The following is a 16902-nucleotide window of genomic DNA, read 5'->3' as shown; positions in this document are numbered from 1 at the left end:
AGCCTTGCGACGTTGCAAGCATAATTAAAAATAGATATAAATATAAAGGAATTCACTCTGTTTTCCAGCATCGACCAAATTAGACTCGGGCGACCATTCGAACATAATGGAAACCATTCGCGGAAGGAGCAGCGTGATTTGCGACGGTTTGAAAGTTACGTAGCATGGCTACGTGCACGAAAGGCACCACGAGTATAATCCTCGTTCGAGAGAAAGTTCTGCGCAACGGTGAATCCGCTCCCCTTCCTTCTATCGTGAAAGAGCATCCGAAACGGATCGTTCATCGCGAACTCGAGCGGCATTACACGTCGAAATATTTGTAAATTATTCCAGCGGATCTAACATTCTCTCTCTCTCTCGCTCTCAAACCGTGCCGAACCTGTGACATTTATTTTCCATGAGTATTTGGTCAACGACGACAATCATCTGTTTTGTACGAAAAAAAACGAAAGAAAAAGGCCAGAGAACCTCTTTGACCGTGTACGTTCTTACGTCCCTGTGACAGATATTATAATTGCATGTTGATGATTGCCAGTGGGTCAATTTATGCAGCAACTTAACGTTAATGCATCCACAATTACGCACGTGTACGCGATACATCTTCTTTAGAAATAATTTTTGCATTCCAAATCGGCGATGTTCTAGAACGATCATCCTGCTCTATTGTTCAGCGCTAGGTCGTGGTTTTAGACGGTTTCGGGATCCCTTGAGAACCAGGTGTCCGACAGGTGTTTCTACCTCGAAGAACGTTTCTCCCCTCTGTCCTCACGTCGCGCTCTTCCTTCTTTTGCTCTTCCGCCCTCGCTCGACGAGAAAATGTCTCCTGAAATCAAAAATAATACCTTGTCGATCGCGAGCATCTTTCAATGGTACCGTCTCAAGGCGAGCGAGAGATCGAAAGCATTCTACAATACGTTGAGAAGGCCAGGTTATATTAACACTGCTCGAAGTGTTCGGCAACTGGATAGACGACCCTAGCGAAACATCGTCGAACGCTCGCATGTTTCGAAGCCGATGTTCCCGGGTGACCTTGCATCGTCAGCCAAATCGGCTGTTTGGTATTCCGTACATTGATTATGCACGATCGTCTTTCCGGCGAACCCAGAAAACGCGCACGTTCAACTTATATATTTCGAAACGTTGCCGACATCCGTAGCAATCCTCCTTATTCGTTGTTTCTCGTATTTCTCCTGGACAAACAGCTACAATCCTACAAGAAATCATAATCTGCTTTCTGTTACTCTGTTTGAATTTTCTTCGTATTCGATACTATAGTATAGTATAGTGCTTTTCATTTAACGCGCATCGCTTTACCTTCGCCTTATCTCGTGTATCTTTCCCGTCGAATGGCAATCATTATCCTTATTATTAACTTGCAGATTGGTTGCACGATAAAACCCGTTGGAAGGCTCTACGCGTGCGTTGCTTTCGTGGCTCTCGAACCGCCATCTTGGTTTCCCTTTAAAATCCAGAGCGTCTCGAAAAGTCAAATATCTTTGGTATCGTGCGAATTATTCCTCGTTTCTGCGAGAATTAAAAAAGGAAGCAACGATCGGCATAAAAAGCTAGGCATTATGCATGCGCGTGGTACTTAAAGACTCGTGTCGTCGTGTCTACTTTACAGCAACGCGACTCTGGCTCCTACGTATACACTTATACAGTATACAGAATCAATATGACACGGAAGGTTCAGAGTCCGACATCGTAAACCGGCTTTCCTTACACTGTCGATGATGCAGACTTTGCTCTCCCGGCGGAGACTTTGGTCTCGGTTGTTGGCGCGGTTTCTCGCCGTTCTCCCTATCAGCTACACCTGTTCCCGGATGGTCCTTAGCCACCTAATTTCGCAACTGGCACACGCCTGCGACCGCCGTCACCTGTTAATCTTTCGCATGGTTCTTCGCAATCTAAAATCTAAAGTCTTTAATCTAGAATCTCGAAGGAATGTGAAAGTAAGATGAGCGTTTCACACACCTCGATAATCTCAATACCAGATTTTTCTGGGAGCGTACACGGTCTCGACGAAACGAACACGCGTTCAAAGATATCGAGTGCTTGATAAATGTCGTACGGAACAACGCGGAAGCTGACGATATGTAGTCGCTAGAGAAGTCATTCGGTTGACGAAAGCCGACGTTACGCTCTTTGCGGGTGTCGGGTAATTATAACGCGGAGTAACGAGCTTACAAAAACGGTAAACACGTATTTCATAATCGTGTTGCGCGGCTAACCCGATCACGAGGAAGGACAAATAATGCGATACGTGTGTAAGTACGCGGTCACACGAACAGTTGCGTATACGGTTGTATCGGTATGTTTTCGCGGCGTCCAAAAGACGAAATCGGCATCCGTACGATGTCCATTCTCGATCTTGGTCCATCGTAGACCAGCGGATGATGCACTTGTCCTCCTCCGACAGTCGTTACGCGGCGCCGAGGCCAACCAATCACAGTTGGCAGGCAACAGGTGACCGACCAATCCGGTCCCTCTGTCGTGACACCGTCGCGCGTCGGCTCTTGCGTACCGCTAAGCATTTCGCTTCACGGATATTCCAACCAAATCCCGGCGACGATCGCTTTCCCACTTGGTTGCCTGTTTTCAGTTTCTCTGTCTCTCCGAAGGGTTCTCTTCTCGTTTCTCCCCCCCACCTTGCCCAAGATCGTGGCAACCTGTTGCTCGTCGGCTTTCCTCCGCTCTCTTTCGCCCTCCTTCGCTCTCCTTCCTAAGACGCCTGAAAACCATGAAACGCATATTACAAACCAGGCCCGGTGACCGCTCTCGACGTACCCATATTTCTGTTATTTCGAAATCTCCCGAATCATTTTCCTCTTCGAAAACAGATAGATACAGTTTCGTTCCGCCATCGGATCAACCATCCGGCAATGGTCGTCGTATATTCTTTGTAGTCAAACCCACCCAAAATTTTAGCGCACGATTGTCCAAGCTATTCTCTTGCCCGATTATTCATCTGAAAACCTTTCTCGCTGGAGATTTCAATCCAACGACCGGGCCACTTTCCGCTCCTCGAATGAGTTGTTTTGCCCCGCGGTGAATGCAACCGCGAGCAAGAGTCTGCGGATGAAAAACAACATAGAGAATCGCTCGAACGATTTAAATAGTTCTTCGCGTTTAATGGACTAACAATAAGTATAAAAGGAGAGCCCGGTATTCTCTAGTACCTCACGACGACGCCACTGCTCTTTTGTTCATTTCTGGAAGCTGTATTACCTTGCACGCGTGTGCAGTCGGATGGAATTGCTTCGATCAGCTTCGAAATCGTTAAACGCGATTGAAGCGGTTTCCTGGCGATCGTCTGCCTTGCTCGTTTTGCGTGCAGCTTAACTGCAGGAAGCATTTTCCAAAAGCTGACCGGTCGTAATGGGGAGGAACGAGAGAAAGAAAGAAAGAAAGAAAGAGAGAGAGAGAGAGAGAAAAAGGAACGTAACAGTGGAACAAGCATGCTCGTGCACGCACGCTATCAAGGCCGTGATCACGTTATGGAGGGAGCACCGAAACGGGGGCACAAGCGACGGTAAGAACCTGTGATCTCTTACAACTTGTTAGAGCCTCCTTCTGTTCAAAGGGAGCGCGCGAGGTAGTCGCCATTTTCCTTTCCTTCGGCAGCAGCGCACGCCTGGCGTTGACTCCTTGTTCCAGCATATATCGCGGACCGTTTCCGACACCTGAAACAATTCATCAGCATCATCGATCCCGAAATCGATCGGCCCAATAGGACAGCACTCGAATCTACCGACAAGCAATTTCTTCTTAGGCTCGCGAGGATGCGGCTCTTCTGATTGATTCTGCAAACCGGAAGTGGTCCGCGGATACCCTCGGCATCATTGATAGAAAGTCGCGCGATCGTCTCGAATCGAGCTGAAATAAAAGGCGATTGGAGTCATTTCACGTGGGTTAGCGATCGAACTTATCAGCGTTATCGTAACAGGTGAAGCCGGAGAGTGCGGGAACCGCAGACTCGCAGCGTCTACCGCCTTGGACGCGCTGAAATCGTGCGACGTTTCTCGCCACCATGCAACGGTACCTACACATTGTCCTTATCGTTACGCGATAATACCGAATCACCGATGTTTACGTTCCGCAATCGTATTGAACGCTGTTTACGCTTTAATGTCGCGAATCTTTTCACACGGAACGGAAGCATTTGCCGTTGGCAACCCAAAGCGTACGCTCGTTCTTCCTCGCACAGTGTACACCGGGAATCGGAAGTAGAAATCGATCCACGTAAGAACACGCGTTTCACGATTTAGGTTAAAATCGTAACGAAGCAGTTTGTCGATCGGTCGACCGTCTGCGAAATGGCAGATGTGTCGTGCACATCGACAAACAGAGTCACTGTTCCTGTTTCGTCGACGGCGAATGAACGGAACAGCCTTACAATTACTCGTCCGTCTTTGAATCGCTATCGATTGGACGTTTCAACGCTCGTATCGAAAAGGTGAACGCACAACCGTGCGAAAGGCTGCGTTTATCCGTGTCCCGGAATTACTTAATTCGAATAAGGGAAGTTCCGGGCGTGCGTTAAACTAACCGTGAACGGAACGTCGTTTCCGATATCGATACGGGGCTGCCTCGTAATCGAATCGTTCCAATCGTCCCCGGCGACAACGTTCCAGTTGTTCCTTGTTCGACTCCGCCACTCTGACCGAGAATTTCCCAGACAAACACGCGCAACTGATTTCTAACGGTTCCCGGGAGGTTCCGTGTGAAACAGATCAGGTCGTGGTCGTTCTGCGGATACAAGAATATTTTCGTGGAGTTTCTATTCCGAACGGCGCTCCGTCTAACCCGACGACCGGATGCATCCGGCTGTGGCGTTCGAATCAAAACGCATTTTCCCGGGGACGAGGGTCCGCCGATATCGTCGTCGGCGGCGTATTCGTATCGAGGATCGAAGGGTCCGCCATGAAGAGGTAAAACGTGGCGCTCCGAGTGGAAAATAATGGTCGGGTAGCGGGGTGAGCGTACCGCAAGGCGAGTGGAATGTCTGCGCACCTGGCCAGTGCGTCGCCGATCCGCTCCGGCTCTCCGACCTGCCTTTCCCTTCGCCTCTTTCGACCTGGCTGTGTTACGTTTTCACCGAAACCGACAGGACGCGGGACACTGAGGCGACACGGGTGAGGACATACGTTCTTGGTCTATCGGTGTCGAATCCGTCGGATCGTGCAGCAGAGAAGTTTCTCGAATTTAAGAACCGTGCCTGTGGTACCCGTGCTCGTGCCGTTATCGTCGAGTTTCCGCGTTTTTTCTCTCCCCGCCGCTGTCTCTGTCTCTTCGTCGGGCCCGTTCCTAACCTAACACGGACGGTCTTTGTCGCAACCACGGGACAGCTCGAGTTCACGGAGGCGCGAGAGAGATAAAGTAAACGAGGAAGAGGGAGAGAGAGGTAGAAGAGAGACACCTTCGGAGAGTGGGGTCTCTCTAGCCAACGAGGGGCCGGGTTCGATGCGCAGTCGCCAGGTGAGGCAACGACGACGTGTGCGCGCAACGGTCGGCCGGTTGTTGGCCAGTGTTGCACGAAGCCGAAGCCATTCGCGACGGCTCGCCGTCGTCAGAAAGACAATCCGATCCGCGGAGAAACGATTCGCCTCGCGGGTGCTGGTCGTTCGCGAATTAAACGTGCGAAATCTTCGGGAACGTGGCGGCGCGCGGAATCCGTGCTGCTCCTAGACACAGGCGCGGTTCGCACGGTGTACCGTCGGGATCTCTCGGAATCGGAATTGGAGTCGATGCGACATCGGTATCGGTATCGGTTCGCCGACCCATAACCTCCAAGAGAAGGAACAATCGACCAGTATCATCGCCAGGACAACGAACGGAGGTGTGTACACGACATGCCGCGCATCGGCCCACAGAACCCCAGGAGTCAGTGAATTGTTGAAAGTGTGCGTAGCCGGTGTGGGAGCACACACAGGTATTATCCAGAACACGGTGGCCCGTTCGTCCCCTCGTTCGTGAAAAGTGCTGGAAAAGAAAGTCTCTGTCGAAAACGGGCGTCAAACGTTCGGTTTTTGGTGTCGCGTTGCTGCTGCTCTAGTGGGAATATAATTCAGTGTTGACACGGAGGAACGACGGGTACCGAAACTCGGCCGGACAAGATGCAGACCACGGGCGCGAGGGGGCCGACTCACCTGGTCGCTCTTTACGTGGCCACCGCCGGTCTCCAGGGCAACGCTCTCGGCTCCGACGAAGAGGAAATCACGCTGCTGATCTACGTGCTCGTCGATGTCTTGCAGAACAAGGTACACGCTATTCAAATCAGTTCGCAGTAATAATCGAAACGAGAGCATCGCGATGCTCGCTCCGCAAGTAAGAGAGCTTCCTTCAGAGATTCAAAACCAAGTTCCAGAACAGAACAGAGTCGACGAACAGGTGATTCGATCAACGATCGACGATTACGCCTCGTTAGTTGTTATAAACCATTACGGATTGCTTGTAATAACCGTATAGATTACTTGCAATCGTTGATCGTTAATCGGATTACTTTCTGGAACGTAGTAGTTGTTGATTTAATTCCAAAGTCACGCTAGAGGCGCGGATAGCAGCAGCTATTAAGATATCAATCCGCGTAATAATTTCGTGCGCGACCCAGGGAAAACAAGGAACGCGGAATCGCGCGTTTTTTGAAATCACGGTCACGTGACAAGAGTGGTCGCGTACGCGTAGAAGCATCCGCGACGAATCGGTTGATTAAATTCGACCGATCGTCGACCAGATTTTCGACACGAATATGCTCGTGCGCGCGTCCATCGGCGATCGCGGGGCAATGTCCACGCGAAATGATTCACGCACAGAGTACAGGGAAAAAGTCTTGATTCACGCCGGTGAACCGTGCATTCTATTGCTGATTTTTATGCTCGCATTTTCGATGTTTGTTTCGATGCTCGCACACGCTCGAAGCAATTGCGTCGAAATATACTTCCGGTGTAACGAGCTGAAGCAGCGCTAGAGTCACGGTTAATGGCTCGTCGAGGATCGCCGATGCCCATTCACGGGCGTAAACGCATTGTGTTGGCTGTTGTGTTGCGTGTCCGGGAGTCGAACCAATGAAACTATGGAAACTATCGGGAACGATCCAGCAATTCATTGAACGAAGCGAGGAGCGTTGGCTGTCAATCCGAGGCCGAGTCCCGCTGCCACAGCGTGCTTGGCTCTGTCTCTGCGTGTCCCCGGCTGCCATTGTTTCTCGAATTGTCCGGTGGAGGCGGCGCATCGCGCCCTCGAAAGGTCGTCCATTACCTCCAGCTTCGCCGACGAGATTATCCGGCGCCATGGACGACGCCGCGTCTCTCTCTCGCGCGCGTTGATTCACGACGGTCGAAATTCTTCACCGAACGCGTTCCATGATCCTCGTTAACGAGCAACGATCATTCCAGTTCTCCGCCGTTAGCTGTCCCGGCGTGTGACGCGAAATCCTTCGGGGGAACAGTTCGACGACTTATTTAAACGGAAGTCCTCCTGCGCACCGATTCACCGATCGACGTCCGATTATCTCGGACGGATCGAGAAGTACGTGCGCGTCTGATTGATCATAATTGCGTAGCACTTTTTTCCGAGGAGAGCGTTTAAGAGTGATTTGTTTGCCGTCGGTAAACGATTCAGATTATTCTCGTGTACGCCGAGCGTAATCCATATTCGATGAAGTTTTTGACGCGATCTCGCTTTCCCGGGACACGCTCGTTGTATCGGAATAATACTCGTGTAAACGCGACCGGAGTTGTCCGCTCGGTTTTCGCGTGCGCACCTACGAACAGAGTCCTCGCGTTAGACCCCGCAACCGGTCATTAGCAGAAAGTATAATCTACCGGGAATTATAAGCTACCCAGCAATATCCTCCAAGGACTCGGACGTGTCTTCGGAGAAGGTTCTCAGCCTTGAAGACACTCTTATCGTGGGGGACCGACGCGTTTACGTACGGCCGCACGCTGGACAAACAAACAGGCAGCAAAACCGCGTTCGCTGAAATCATTTCTAGAAGGACGTCTCCTAGCATTCACCCGGAAGTCCCGGTGAAATTGCGGCGAGAGGACTCGAATTGTCTCTGGCCGAGCAAACAAAGATTCTCTCGCCGTCGGATTTCTGTGTTTCTAAAATGCTGTCCTACGTTGTTCCAAGATACCGGGGCAGGTCCGCGCGCGCGCGCGCGCGCGACAATACGAATTTTCTCCTCGACGTTCTCCTACCGCGTTTCTTTAAATCGCGCAGCGTCCGCCGCGGCAACAGGTGCGTCCCCCCAGGCTTCTCTTTATTCTTTGTTGTGAATCGCCTTGCACGAGTGCGCCCGAGTTCCAGCTGGACGGTCGTTTCCTTTTCCCCCTCGAGTCACATACCTGACTATCTCCGATCGAGCCCGATCGGGGACAATGGCCGCCGAGTCGAGCCGCCGAGTCGAGCCGCGTCGGCGAGCTCTCCTCTCGCCTCGCGAGGATCTCGTGGAAATCGCGCCGATACAACCGGGGTACTCTCTTCCACGTCGTTCTCACCTACCGTAGCCAGTCTCCGAATAACTTTAACTAGAAATATGTCAATTGATCCCTGGCCGATCCGACCGGTGACAGTCACACTCGATCGAACCCTGACATTTGCACCAGACCGCGCGGACCTCTTAATGCGGAATACAAAACTCTTGTCCACCTCCCATTACCATGTATAGAAATTCAATAAAAATGTACGCGATTGTTCGCCTGGGGTCTGTAACGCGATGAAAATTTATGGGCAAAATCGATGCGCATCGCGGAAGGTAAACAGGAAGCGTTAACGAAAGTTTCCAGTTTGCCGGTTCCGTCGAGTGGAAAATCATGGAAGCTCCTTCCCTTCGGATTTTCCCGTTTCCTCGTTTTCGTTGGAACAGATCCGATCGCTGGGAACGACCGAACGCTTTCACTTTTAATTCCCTGCGATAATAATGAAATGAACGAGATTCGCGGCGGAATATCGGACGGAACGCTGGCTCTCCCGGATACCGTTCGGACTCCTTCTAAAGAAAATGCGTTTCTATTCGTTGTTTGGTCTCGCCGCGAGTTTCCCTTCTGGAAGCTGCGTTATACGCGAATCGAGCAGCGAGATAAAAATTGATAAAGTAGATTCGGTGTCTACGTGCGCCAGAAATAAATACAACATCAACGGTCTACGATGTCTCTCTACGTTGTTATCGCCACGCGTTTCCCCAGATCGTGGTTGTTAGTACGGCACGGTGTAGCAACCGGCGAGGTGATTTTGCGAAAATGGCCACGCAAATTGCAACCGGTTTTCTTTCTCCGCACGACGCAGATCTCTCCGCGTATCCACGTTCCTCGGCGTGCGAAAACCACGGACGTTGACTCGTGGAAAGCAAAAGACCGCGCGCGGTCGAAGTCGCGAGAAACGGCGAGCGACGTGGCGCGGCTTCGGTCGCGCCGAACCGCGGAAAAACGGGGATCGACGACGAGAGCGGATAATGCCAGTAATTTCCGAGGACGGAGAATTGCCGCCGGAGAAAATGAATTCCGGATACGAAACGCTTCTGCGGTCCCGTCGGCCGAGAAACATGGCCGTCGCCGCGACCCTACGTCAAGCGTTTGCCTTCTCTTTTGCCATCGCTTTTGTCTTCGCGTTTGGTGGCATCCTCTCTCGAACCAGAAGAGGAGCCGGTATCAAAGAATTACGAGCCACCGAAGTTGCTCAAGAGTCGGAGGGGTGCGCACCCTTTGTCGCATCGGCGCCCTGCGGAGAGAGCTCTCAGTTTTCGGCCGCGGTCTCCTTCGGTTTGGGGTAGAAGGGTGGACAAATTGCATCGTCGTTCGTCGTCACCTTTTAATCGGATCACGCGGCTCAGGTGTCCGACGGTCCACACGGTGCGGCCCGGAAACCCGCTTTCTCTGGCTAAAATTCGATCTCTCAAATTTAACGCCCATTGAAATGCGACGTTACGATATCCAAAGCGAATTGGAACTTTTTACACACCGTTTATATAGAATATCAGGCATTATATTTCAAGCATGATTTTTTGTATATCGGCTGCAGCGAATTCCTAGTAAAATTTCTATAATTTCTTCAGCCGTTTGCAAGCAGCGCGTCGTATAAGTAACAATCGAAGGCTGCGAGGCCGCGGCGAACTCTTGCAAACCTGGCGTGCAGAATAATTTGAACAAATAGATGGCATCGGTATTTTGACACCTGGGTAAGCAGCGAAACGGTGTGCTCGCTCGTCGCTGACCGCTCGTATCCAGTTTCAAAACAAACCACGATTTTTCAGACGTTTCCTACGACCAGGTAGAAAACTGTTTCGAACACAAGCTGGCTAGTAATCACTTTGGTACGAGTTAGAACATAGAAACTTGCGAAATAAACACTTTTCTTCTACAGACTGCTACCGATGATCTCAATATTTTTTCGAGTGTCGGGAAAGAACTTTTCGATCTCCTTACGGATCACGAGTGGCCTATCTTTTTGTACAACCCACACCATGCAATAAAATAAAACAGATAAAATGAAACGAGGGAACAAAATCAAATGAAATAAAGTGGGAGAAATAAAAGACGGGAATAAAGTGAAGTAGAGCGGAATAAAATACAGGAGATTGAATGAAAGCATCGAGCCTCGAGCTTCGAAGGAACGGTGAAATAATTTCGGTGACGACAGGGTCGCATCTGGAGACACATGCGCGTGAGAAATCGGCGGCGAAAGGAGAAACGTGCCCCGGGGTTCGACCGAATCGCAGGGAATACGAGCTTCGACGCCCCGTCGCTCTCGACGCCTCCTACGGGCGGGGACCTCCAGTAAAATGGCCGCGGGCGAGCTGCGGCTCGACGACTCCCACGCAATTAAAAACTAAAGCTTCGTAGAAGCGTGCAAACGCGACCAAGTCGTGTGGCGGAAGCTCCGATTTTCGACTAGGAGAAGTCCGCGACGTTCGCGATCGCGCCGCCATGTTATTCCGTCGGGGAAACGAGTCAATATTTGCGGGAACGTCCACTTTGTTCCGCAAACACGGCGCGGACACGGTAACGCACGTCGACCGTCCAATTACTCGGCTCGTTCTCTTTCCGCTCCTCTTTTCCATCTTCTTCGGTTTCCTCGGCAGCCTCGGATTATTACGCGCGCAGTCTATTATTCGCGTCCGGCCGCCCCATGCCGGCCTTCCCCCGTCCATTCGGAGTCTTTTCTTTTTCGTCGTGCCTCCCCCTGCCCCACCCCTCTTTGTGCGGCTCACCCGTCCTCTATCGCGCCGGCTCGGATACCGCTAGGATTTAATGTATTCGGTGGGAAAAGGATTTCAGGATGCCGTCGCGACGCGAGCAACGGGCTTTGAAATCGCTGCGCCCATGATGCACCGAATCGAGCCTCGGGGACGGAAATCAAAGAGCCGGATGGAGCCTCGCAAATTGATATTTCACCGAACCGTTTCGCCGGACCCGGGATTCTTTAGAAATTCCTTGCGGCGGACCCGCGACGCGTAAGGCCGGGTTAATATTGCCGGCCTTGACTGTTAATTTGCCGCTTTCCAGGATAGTTCGAATTAATTTCTTAAATCTAATCGTTTCGAATTGCAACACGTGACACGATGTTTGCAGAACTTTTAGCTTCTTTTTTTTCACTTGACACCGAACCAACCGACGCGCGTTGCTTCATAAAAATCACCGGATCCGAGTCATCCAGACTTGTTGCTATTTTGATCGCAGCGAGAAATTTGGAAGCGGTAGTACCTTGACCGACACCACGGTAGGTGTTCGACGTTGAAATAAAAACGGAAGAGTCGTAAAATTATACCGCGTCGACGACGCTGGTCGGGACGATTTAACTAACGACGTCAGAATTCCAGCAGACCGTATAGAACGTCGTTTTCTCGACGAGAAAAATCTCGAGACTACGGACGCAATCCTGAGCGAGGTTTTTGCATCGTCGCAAAGAGAAGAAAAAAAAGGGAACGCATAACTACGTAGCTGTTTCTAGTTCTTGCGGAAACTGGCACGATGAACTTTCAAGGTATCGGAGCGGGCCGCATACGGGAGCCCATCGATAAAAACCATGCATCCATCTCCGCGCCGCGGCGGTTCGCCGTAGAACGTCGCGAGCGAGAGCATAGTTCGCTTTGGGTAAGCGCGCGGTTCTACCGACTTTCTCCTTTGCACTAATCGTCTACGAGGAATCGTTGACGAGTTATGAACGGGAAACATCGGACAATGAGAGGCGAGCTCTCTCGGCTGACGCTAAGAGCCAAAAGCGTGAAAAAATGCGAAATTTCAGGATATCGCAGAGGAGTTTGTAACATTGGACGTAGCGTAGCGTCGATCGCGTTATCCGTTCGTCGTCGTCGTCGTCGTTGTCGACGTCCTCGACGAGGGCGACCGAGCAAGATACGTAACTCGCGACCTTTGCCCTCTTCCGTGCATTACCGCGGCCCGCTCTCCTCGGCACGCCGCGGAAGTCCTCGTTCTCCTGGCCATTGGTCGTGTCCCGTGTTTGCGTCCGACTTCGATTTGCAATTTATGAGCTCGTCGTTTTACATTCCGGCTCGTCTTGCCGACGACTTTCGTGGCCGCCGCGCACTATTTTAATCCCTCCTCGTGCGCCCCCTGCTCTACAATTTCTTTGTCCGGCTTTTTATCGGGCAACGGCGAACGATTACCCGCTTCCTGCGACACGCGTAAACTTCCGTGCCCGAAATGGTTTTCTTCGATGAATATGCACAAGTACGAGCTCAAGTAAATATGGACGGACGATGTCGAAGGCAACGACGACGACGGCGACGACGGCGACGATGAAGGATCTTTTTCGGTTCGGACACGGACTGCGCGGTCTCCCGCCTCGATCTTTCTCGATCCTCGCCTTTCCGAGGATCGAGAATCGGTCGAACTACCCCCTGGAAATTTACGACGCTCTTTCGGTCGCACCTCCGCCCACCTAGCGGGCGATCACGGCAGAGCTTTACGACATGCCGCCCGTCCTTACTCCGTGGACGATGTCCGAGTGACCCGCGGACAGGTATCGACGATCGTTTGCCAGCCGGAGGGACTCCGGTATTATTTCTTCGGCGCCGTGGACCGTTTCTCGGTAGGAAACTCGAGACGATGCCCGCAATTATGCGGCCAATCTTTATGCGTTTACGAGAAAAAGGAGCAGGTGAAGTAACGGAACAATGAACAGACGGCCAAGAGTTTTTAACAGTCTGTTACAGTATTTCCTACTTCGCCGGGTATATTAACCCTTTGCAGTCTTCCAATCTTCTTTGCAACATTCTAGTAAAATTCATACTATTTAAAGTATAACTATTATATGGTTTATTTAATTTAGATAATTTAGTCTAGTCATAATAACAGTTCCGCAAGACGCGCAACGATTTCTCGGACGTTGCACGAAAATTAATGTAATGATTTCTGTACTCCGCGATTTCTGTCGTTGTCGGGTTAGCGGAAGCCCGATCGAAGGGACAGGTTCTGCTTCCGAGCGACAACGAACGGTGTTAGTTCGAGCTCCGACCAATTTTATTTGCAACTAGCAATGTCCGGTTCGGCCATTATAATCATAAAGTTGCACGTTCCGCTTCCGTTGCTATTAAATCGGCGATCGTTATGTAAATTCGCGTTTTTACAGTGCCACTTACAGGCATGGAACTGAAACGGAAACGCGGTACGCCTGCCGTAGACTCCTTTATATTAGATCGAAAGTAAAATAGAAGAAAAACTTCGTTAACGTTCCTCTGTCTTTCCTGTATCGTTCGTGCACGGTCACTTAGCGTTCGCTACGTTTTATTTCCTTTGGCAGTACTTAATTATCGTTTGGCAGTCTGCACGGTAATTTAACACCTCGACCTGTGTCGTGTCACCGGTACGTAAGCGGCGGAATTATTTTCTCGAATTTGGAAATTCGTTTCTACGCCCGACTCGTTGTCGATTTCTCGAATTCTAGCAACGCGATATTTCTCCGATGAAATTTTATTCAACGATACGCTTCAATATCGCCGCGTAACGCGTTGCCAGATTGTTGCCGCGACGGTCGAAGCGCGCGTTCAATCGGTCCGCAATTTTCCAGGAACGTCGACTAAAACCGTCGACTCTCGGCACACGTTTCCGTGATAATCGTTTTACGATTCCGTTGGTCTCGAAACCGGAAGAAAAATTCGGCGTCCTTTCGTGTCACGACGCCGCGCGCGACGTATCGTCGAACAGGCTCGTGCGCGCTCGACTGTTATCAAAACAGTATCATGGCTAAATTGTCGAGCAATCATTCGGAATTTACGTAATGGAGCGCCGACTGTCCCGGGTGTGTGTGTGTGTGTGTGTGTGTACGCCGCGAGTTACGCCACGAGACTTTATCGACACGTTGCCAAAGATAATTCAAGTCCGTCGCAGGTGGCACTCTCGTCTCTACTGAACTACCTTGATCCGTTAACCCCGCGTCAGGGAACCTGCTTATTAACGTTTCTTGCACGACATCGTCTAGCGTGCGCGCGCGCACACGACAGCAATAAGAGACCGTCCATGTGTCCCTCGCGATTCAGATCATCGTGATTACACACTACTCGAACGCGGTATGCGATCCTGGAATCGGATTATGTGCGAGACCCTTTTACATTTTTTAATTAAACTACGTTTACTGCATACAATGGACGTATTGTGTATTCATTCGACGATATCAATTTCCGTAAATTGGCTGCAAAGCGACGGGCAATGGTCTACGAATACGTTCGAAATGAACGCGCGAGTTCCGTGCGCTTTGCCCCTGTTGCCCCTGTGGGCGCGCAACCACGTCGACTGGGATGTCGGCGCGGTTGTAGGGTGCGCGGCGCGAGCCGATTACCGGCCGTATGTGAACCGTTACCGGCTGCCCGAAGCCTCGGAATGATGTTTGCGAGGTGGCACGATCGAACCTCGTCTCCCGGATCAGTTCGAACGTTTTCTGACCATTTATTTCGATGATTACAGGTGCTGGGAAGGCAACAGTCTATCGTACGGCCCATGGTAATGGACGAGAGCTGCACGCCTGGCACTGGCAGCGACAATCCGGCGGTCGCCGGAAGTAGCGGCGTCATCAGCGAAGCGGCGCTGGCTCACGCGCCAGCGTTAACCGAGAAAGCAGTTCGGGAATACGGAATCCCCCTCGAGCAGGTCATCGAGCAGGTAATCGCTATAAGCACGTTCTTTTCTCTATTTATTTCTTCACCCATTTCTATATTTATTTCTTCATTTATTTCCTCATTTGTAAACGAGTGTCCCCTGACGGCATACGTCAGTTTGACGTCTCATAGTTCTGCAAAATAAACTATAAAAAAGTTTGTTCAAATGAAAAAGTATCACGTATAGCGATCGTATAATATTGTTTGGAATATGCATCGCTAATTACGCAGCGAGTTAAAACGAACGTCTGTGTCCCATCGGGGGTAGCCCCACGGTGTAGCCTAACTGGTCAGCGGTAAGGTCGCGTTTTGGGCCGTACAAATAATTCAAAGTTTGAACAGGAAGTGACCTATAAAGATTACAATTTTTGACGAAAGTTCGAGGCATGGTGGTCGTCGATGTCCTGCGTGACGTCCGGTTCTTCGCCGCGATTCGTCGTGGACGGACAAGCGCCTCTGAGACAATGCCTCCACCCAGAAGCCTGCAACAAAGACATCGAGCTGCCGGAACACTACAACCAGTTCCACGATCTCCGCAAAGAATTCGTCGCCTGTTATTCCACCCACGGGGAGCTCTCGACCTTTGGAATACAGGAGATGTTGGAATGTATCCTTTTACGAGTCTCGGCTTCGGCTTTCGAGCGCGTGCACAACTAACAATTTTTAAGGGAACGCGAGCAATCGTTTACGACATTAACACAGCGATGCTCGGGTCTGTCGAGACCCAGAGTATAATTACTAGTCTGTGGATTTTTCTGCAGAAAGATAAAAATAGTCTGCATGAATTGCATTTCTTGAATAGTTTTATCGGAGTCAAAATAATATAGCTTTGAGTTCTCTTAATCATTTTATTGTCTTAACTTGCAACTATACAATTCTAATACGTAAATGTCATAAATCAGCAGTCTACTAATTACTATTGTTTGACCGTTTTAATTTCTGATAATTTCCGTATTAAAAAAAAAAAACTACCGACTCTAGAACGAGTACGTTAAACAGAAACGATGCGTACGTTATTATTTCGGACTGTCTCCGACTCCAAAGGTTTAATAAGTTACTTCGCGTACACGTGAAGCTGACGATGGTCGCTCGAAGGGTCATTTTTTCGACTGGAGGGAACATAAAAAGAATCATAACAATAGGATTGTCAATTCAGGGATCTTCTCCGCCCGATCTACGTTGCCCCCACTCTCGTCTCACCCCCGACCATAAACATCGGTACGCGTGCCCTCTGCACCCGGAATACAGTACTAGAGGGACAAACCGCTCGAGGGGCCCCCTGTGGATACCGTTGTTTCTCGATCCCGAAAAATCCGTCGGAAAGACGAGGACCGTACCGCGATTAATAATTCGATGAATATCGTTGCGTGCGCGCGTCGTTGTTAACGTGGCTGTTTTCGGCGTCCCCTTGGCCGGATCTCCGTCGCCGGGTTACGTTTCGACCGATCAAAGTCGAAGCTTCGGTTTTTGATAGCACGCGGCCGCCTTAAGGCCGTCTGCTGTTGCGACGACTATGCCCCGACCGAGAATTCCAAGGCGCGCGCGGCCGTTAGGCGGCGCGACAGAAGTCGAATCCCAACGTATCAAACAATCCAAAGTCAGTCTGCAGACGAGTCGAGAGCCGAGGGTGTGCGTGTCACGTTAATTACGCTCCCGCCGCAGTAGTACGCGACATCGTGTACATCGACGTCGACCCGACTCGCGTCACGTGCCTTTACGAGTCTGTTTCCCAGTACGAGGACCGGAGTGAGCTCTGTGCGACTATTTTGTTCCTTTCCACAACGTTCGTC

At 50.6% G+C, this 16902-nt stretch overlaps 1 protein-coding gene and 1 long non-coding RNA gene across 4 annotated transcripts in view; one reads left to right on the top strand and one right to left on the bottom strand.

The window, feature by feature from the left end:
• Position 1: 1 nt before the first annotated feature.
• LOC144470433 (uncharacterized) lies at positions 2–3012 on the bottom strand. Of its 2 annotated transcripts, XR_013494124.1 has the most exons (4): positions 2917–3012; positions 1315–2731; positions 915–1210; positions 2–823 (listed from the first exon to the last, which is right to left on the bottom strand). It is a non-coding gene; the product is annotated as an uncharacterized LOC144470433 (long non-coding RNA). The 2 variants fall into 2 exon arrangements; XR_013494123.1 differs by having other exon boundaries at positions 12–823; positions 1315–3006.
• A 1668-nt stretch (positions 3013–4680) lies between these two features.
• LOC144470426 (RNA-binding protein fusilli-like) overlaps positions 4681–16902 on the top strand; it is a 29935-nt gene continuing 17713 nt past the window's right edge. The window contains exons 1-3 of one of the 2 annotated variants that reach the window (XM_078181524.1): positions 4681–6260; positions 14922–15116; positions 15491–15719. In XM_078181524.1, coding sequence (XP_078037650.1) covers positions 6117–6260; positions 14922–15116; positions 15491–15719 — 568 coding nt within the window. In that variant the 5' untranslated portion in view covers positions 4681–6116. The remainder of the gene's footprint in view (positions 6261–14921; positions 15117–15490; positions 15720–16902) is intronic. The other variant, XM_078181525.1, reaches the window with a different exon arrangement.

The sequence above is a fragment of the Augochlora pura genome, chromosome 5, assembly GCF_028453695.1.
Source record: "Augochlora pura isolate Apur16 chromosome 5, APUR_v2.2.1, whole genome shotgun sequence".
NCBI lineage: Eukaryota > Metazoa > Arthropoda > Insecta > Hymenoptera > Halictidae > Augochlora > Augochlora pura.
Note: the sequence above shows the minus strand (reverse complement) of the source record. Positions and strands in the feature narration are given on the sequence as shown.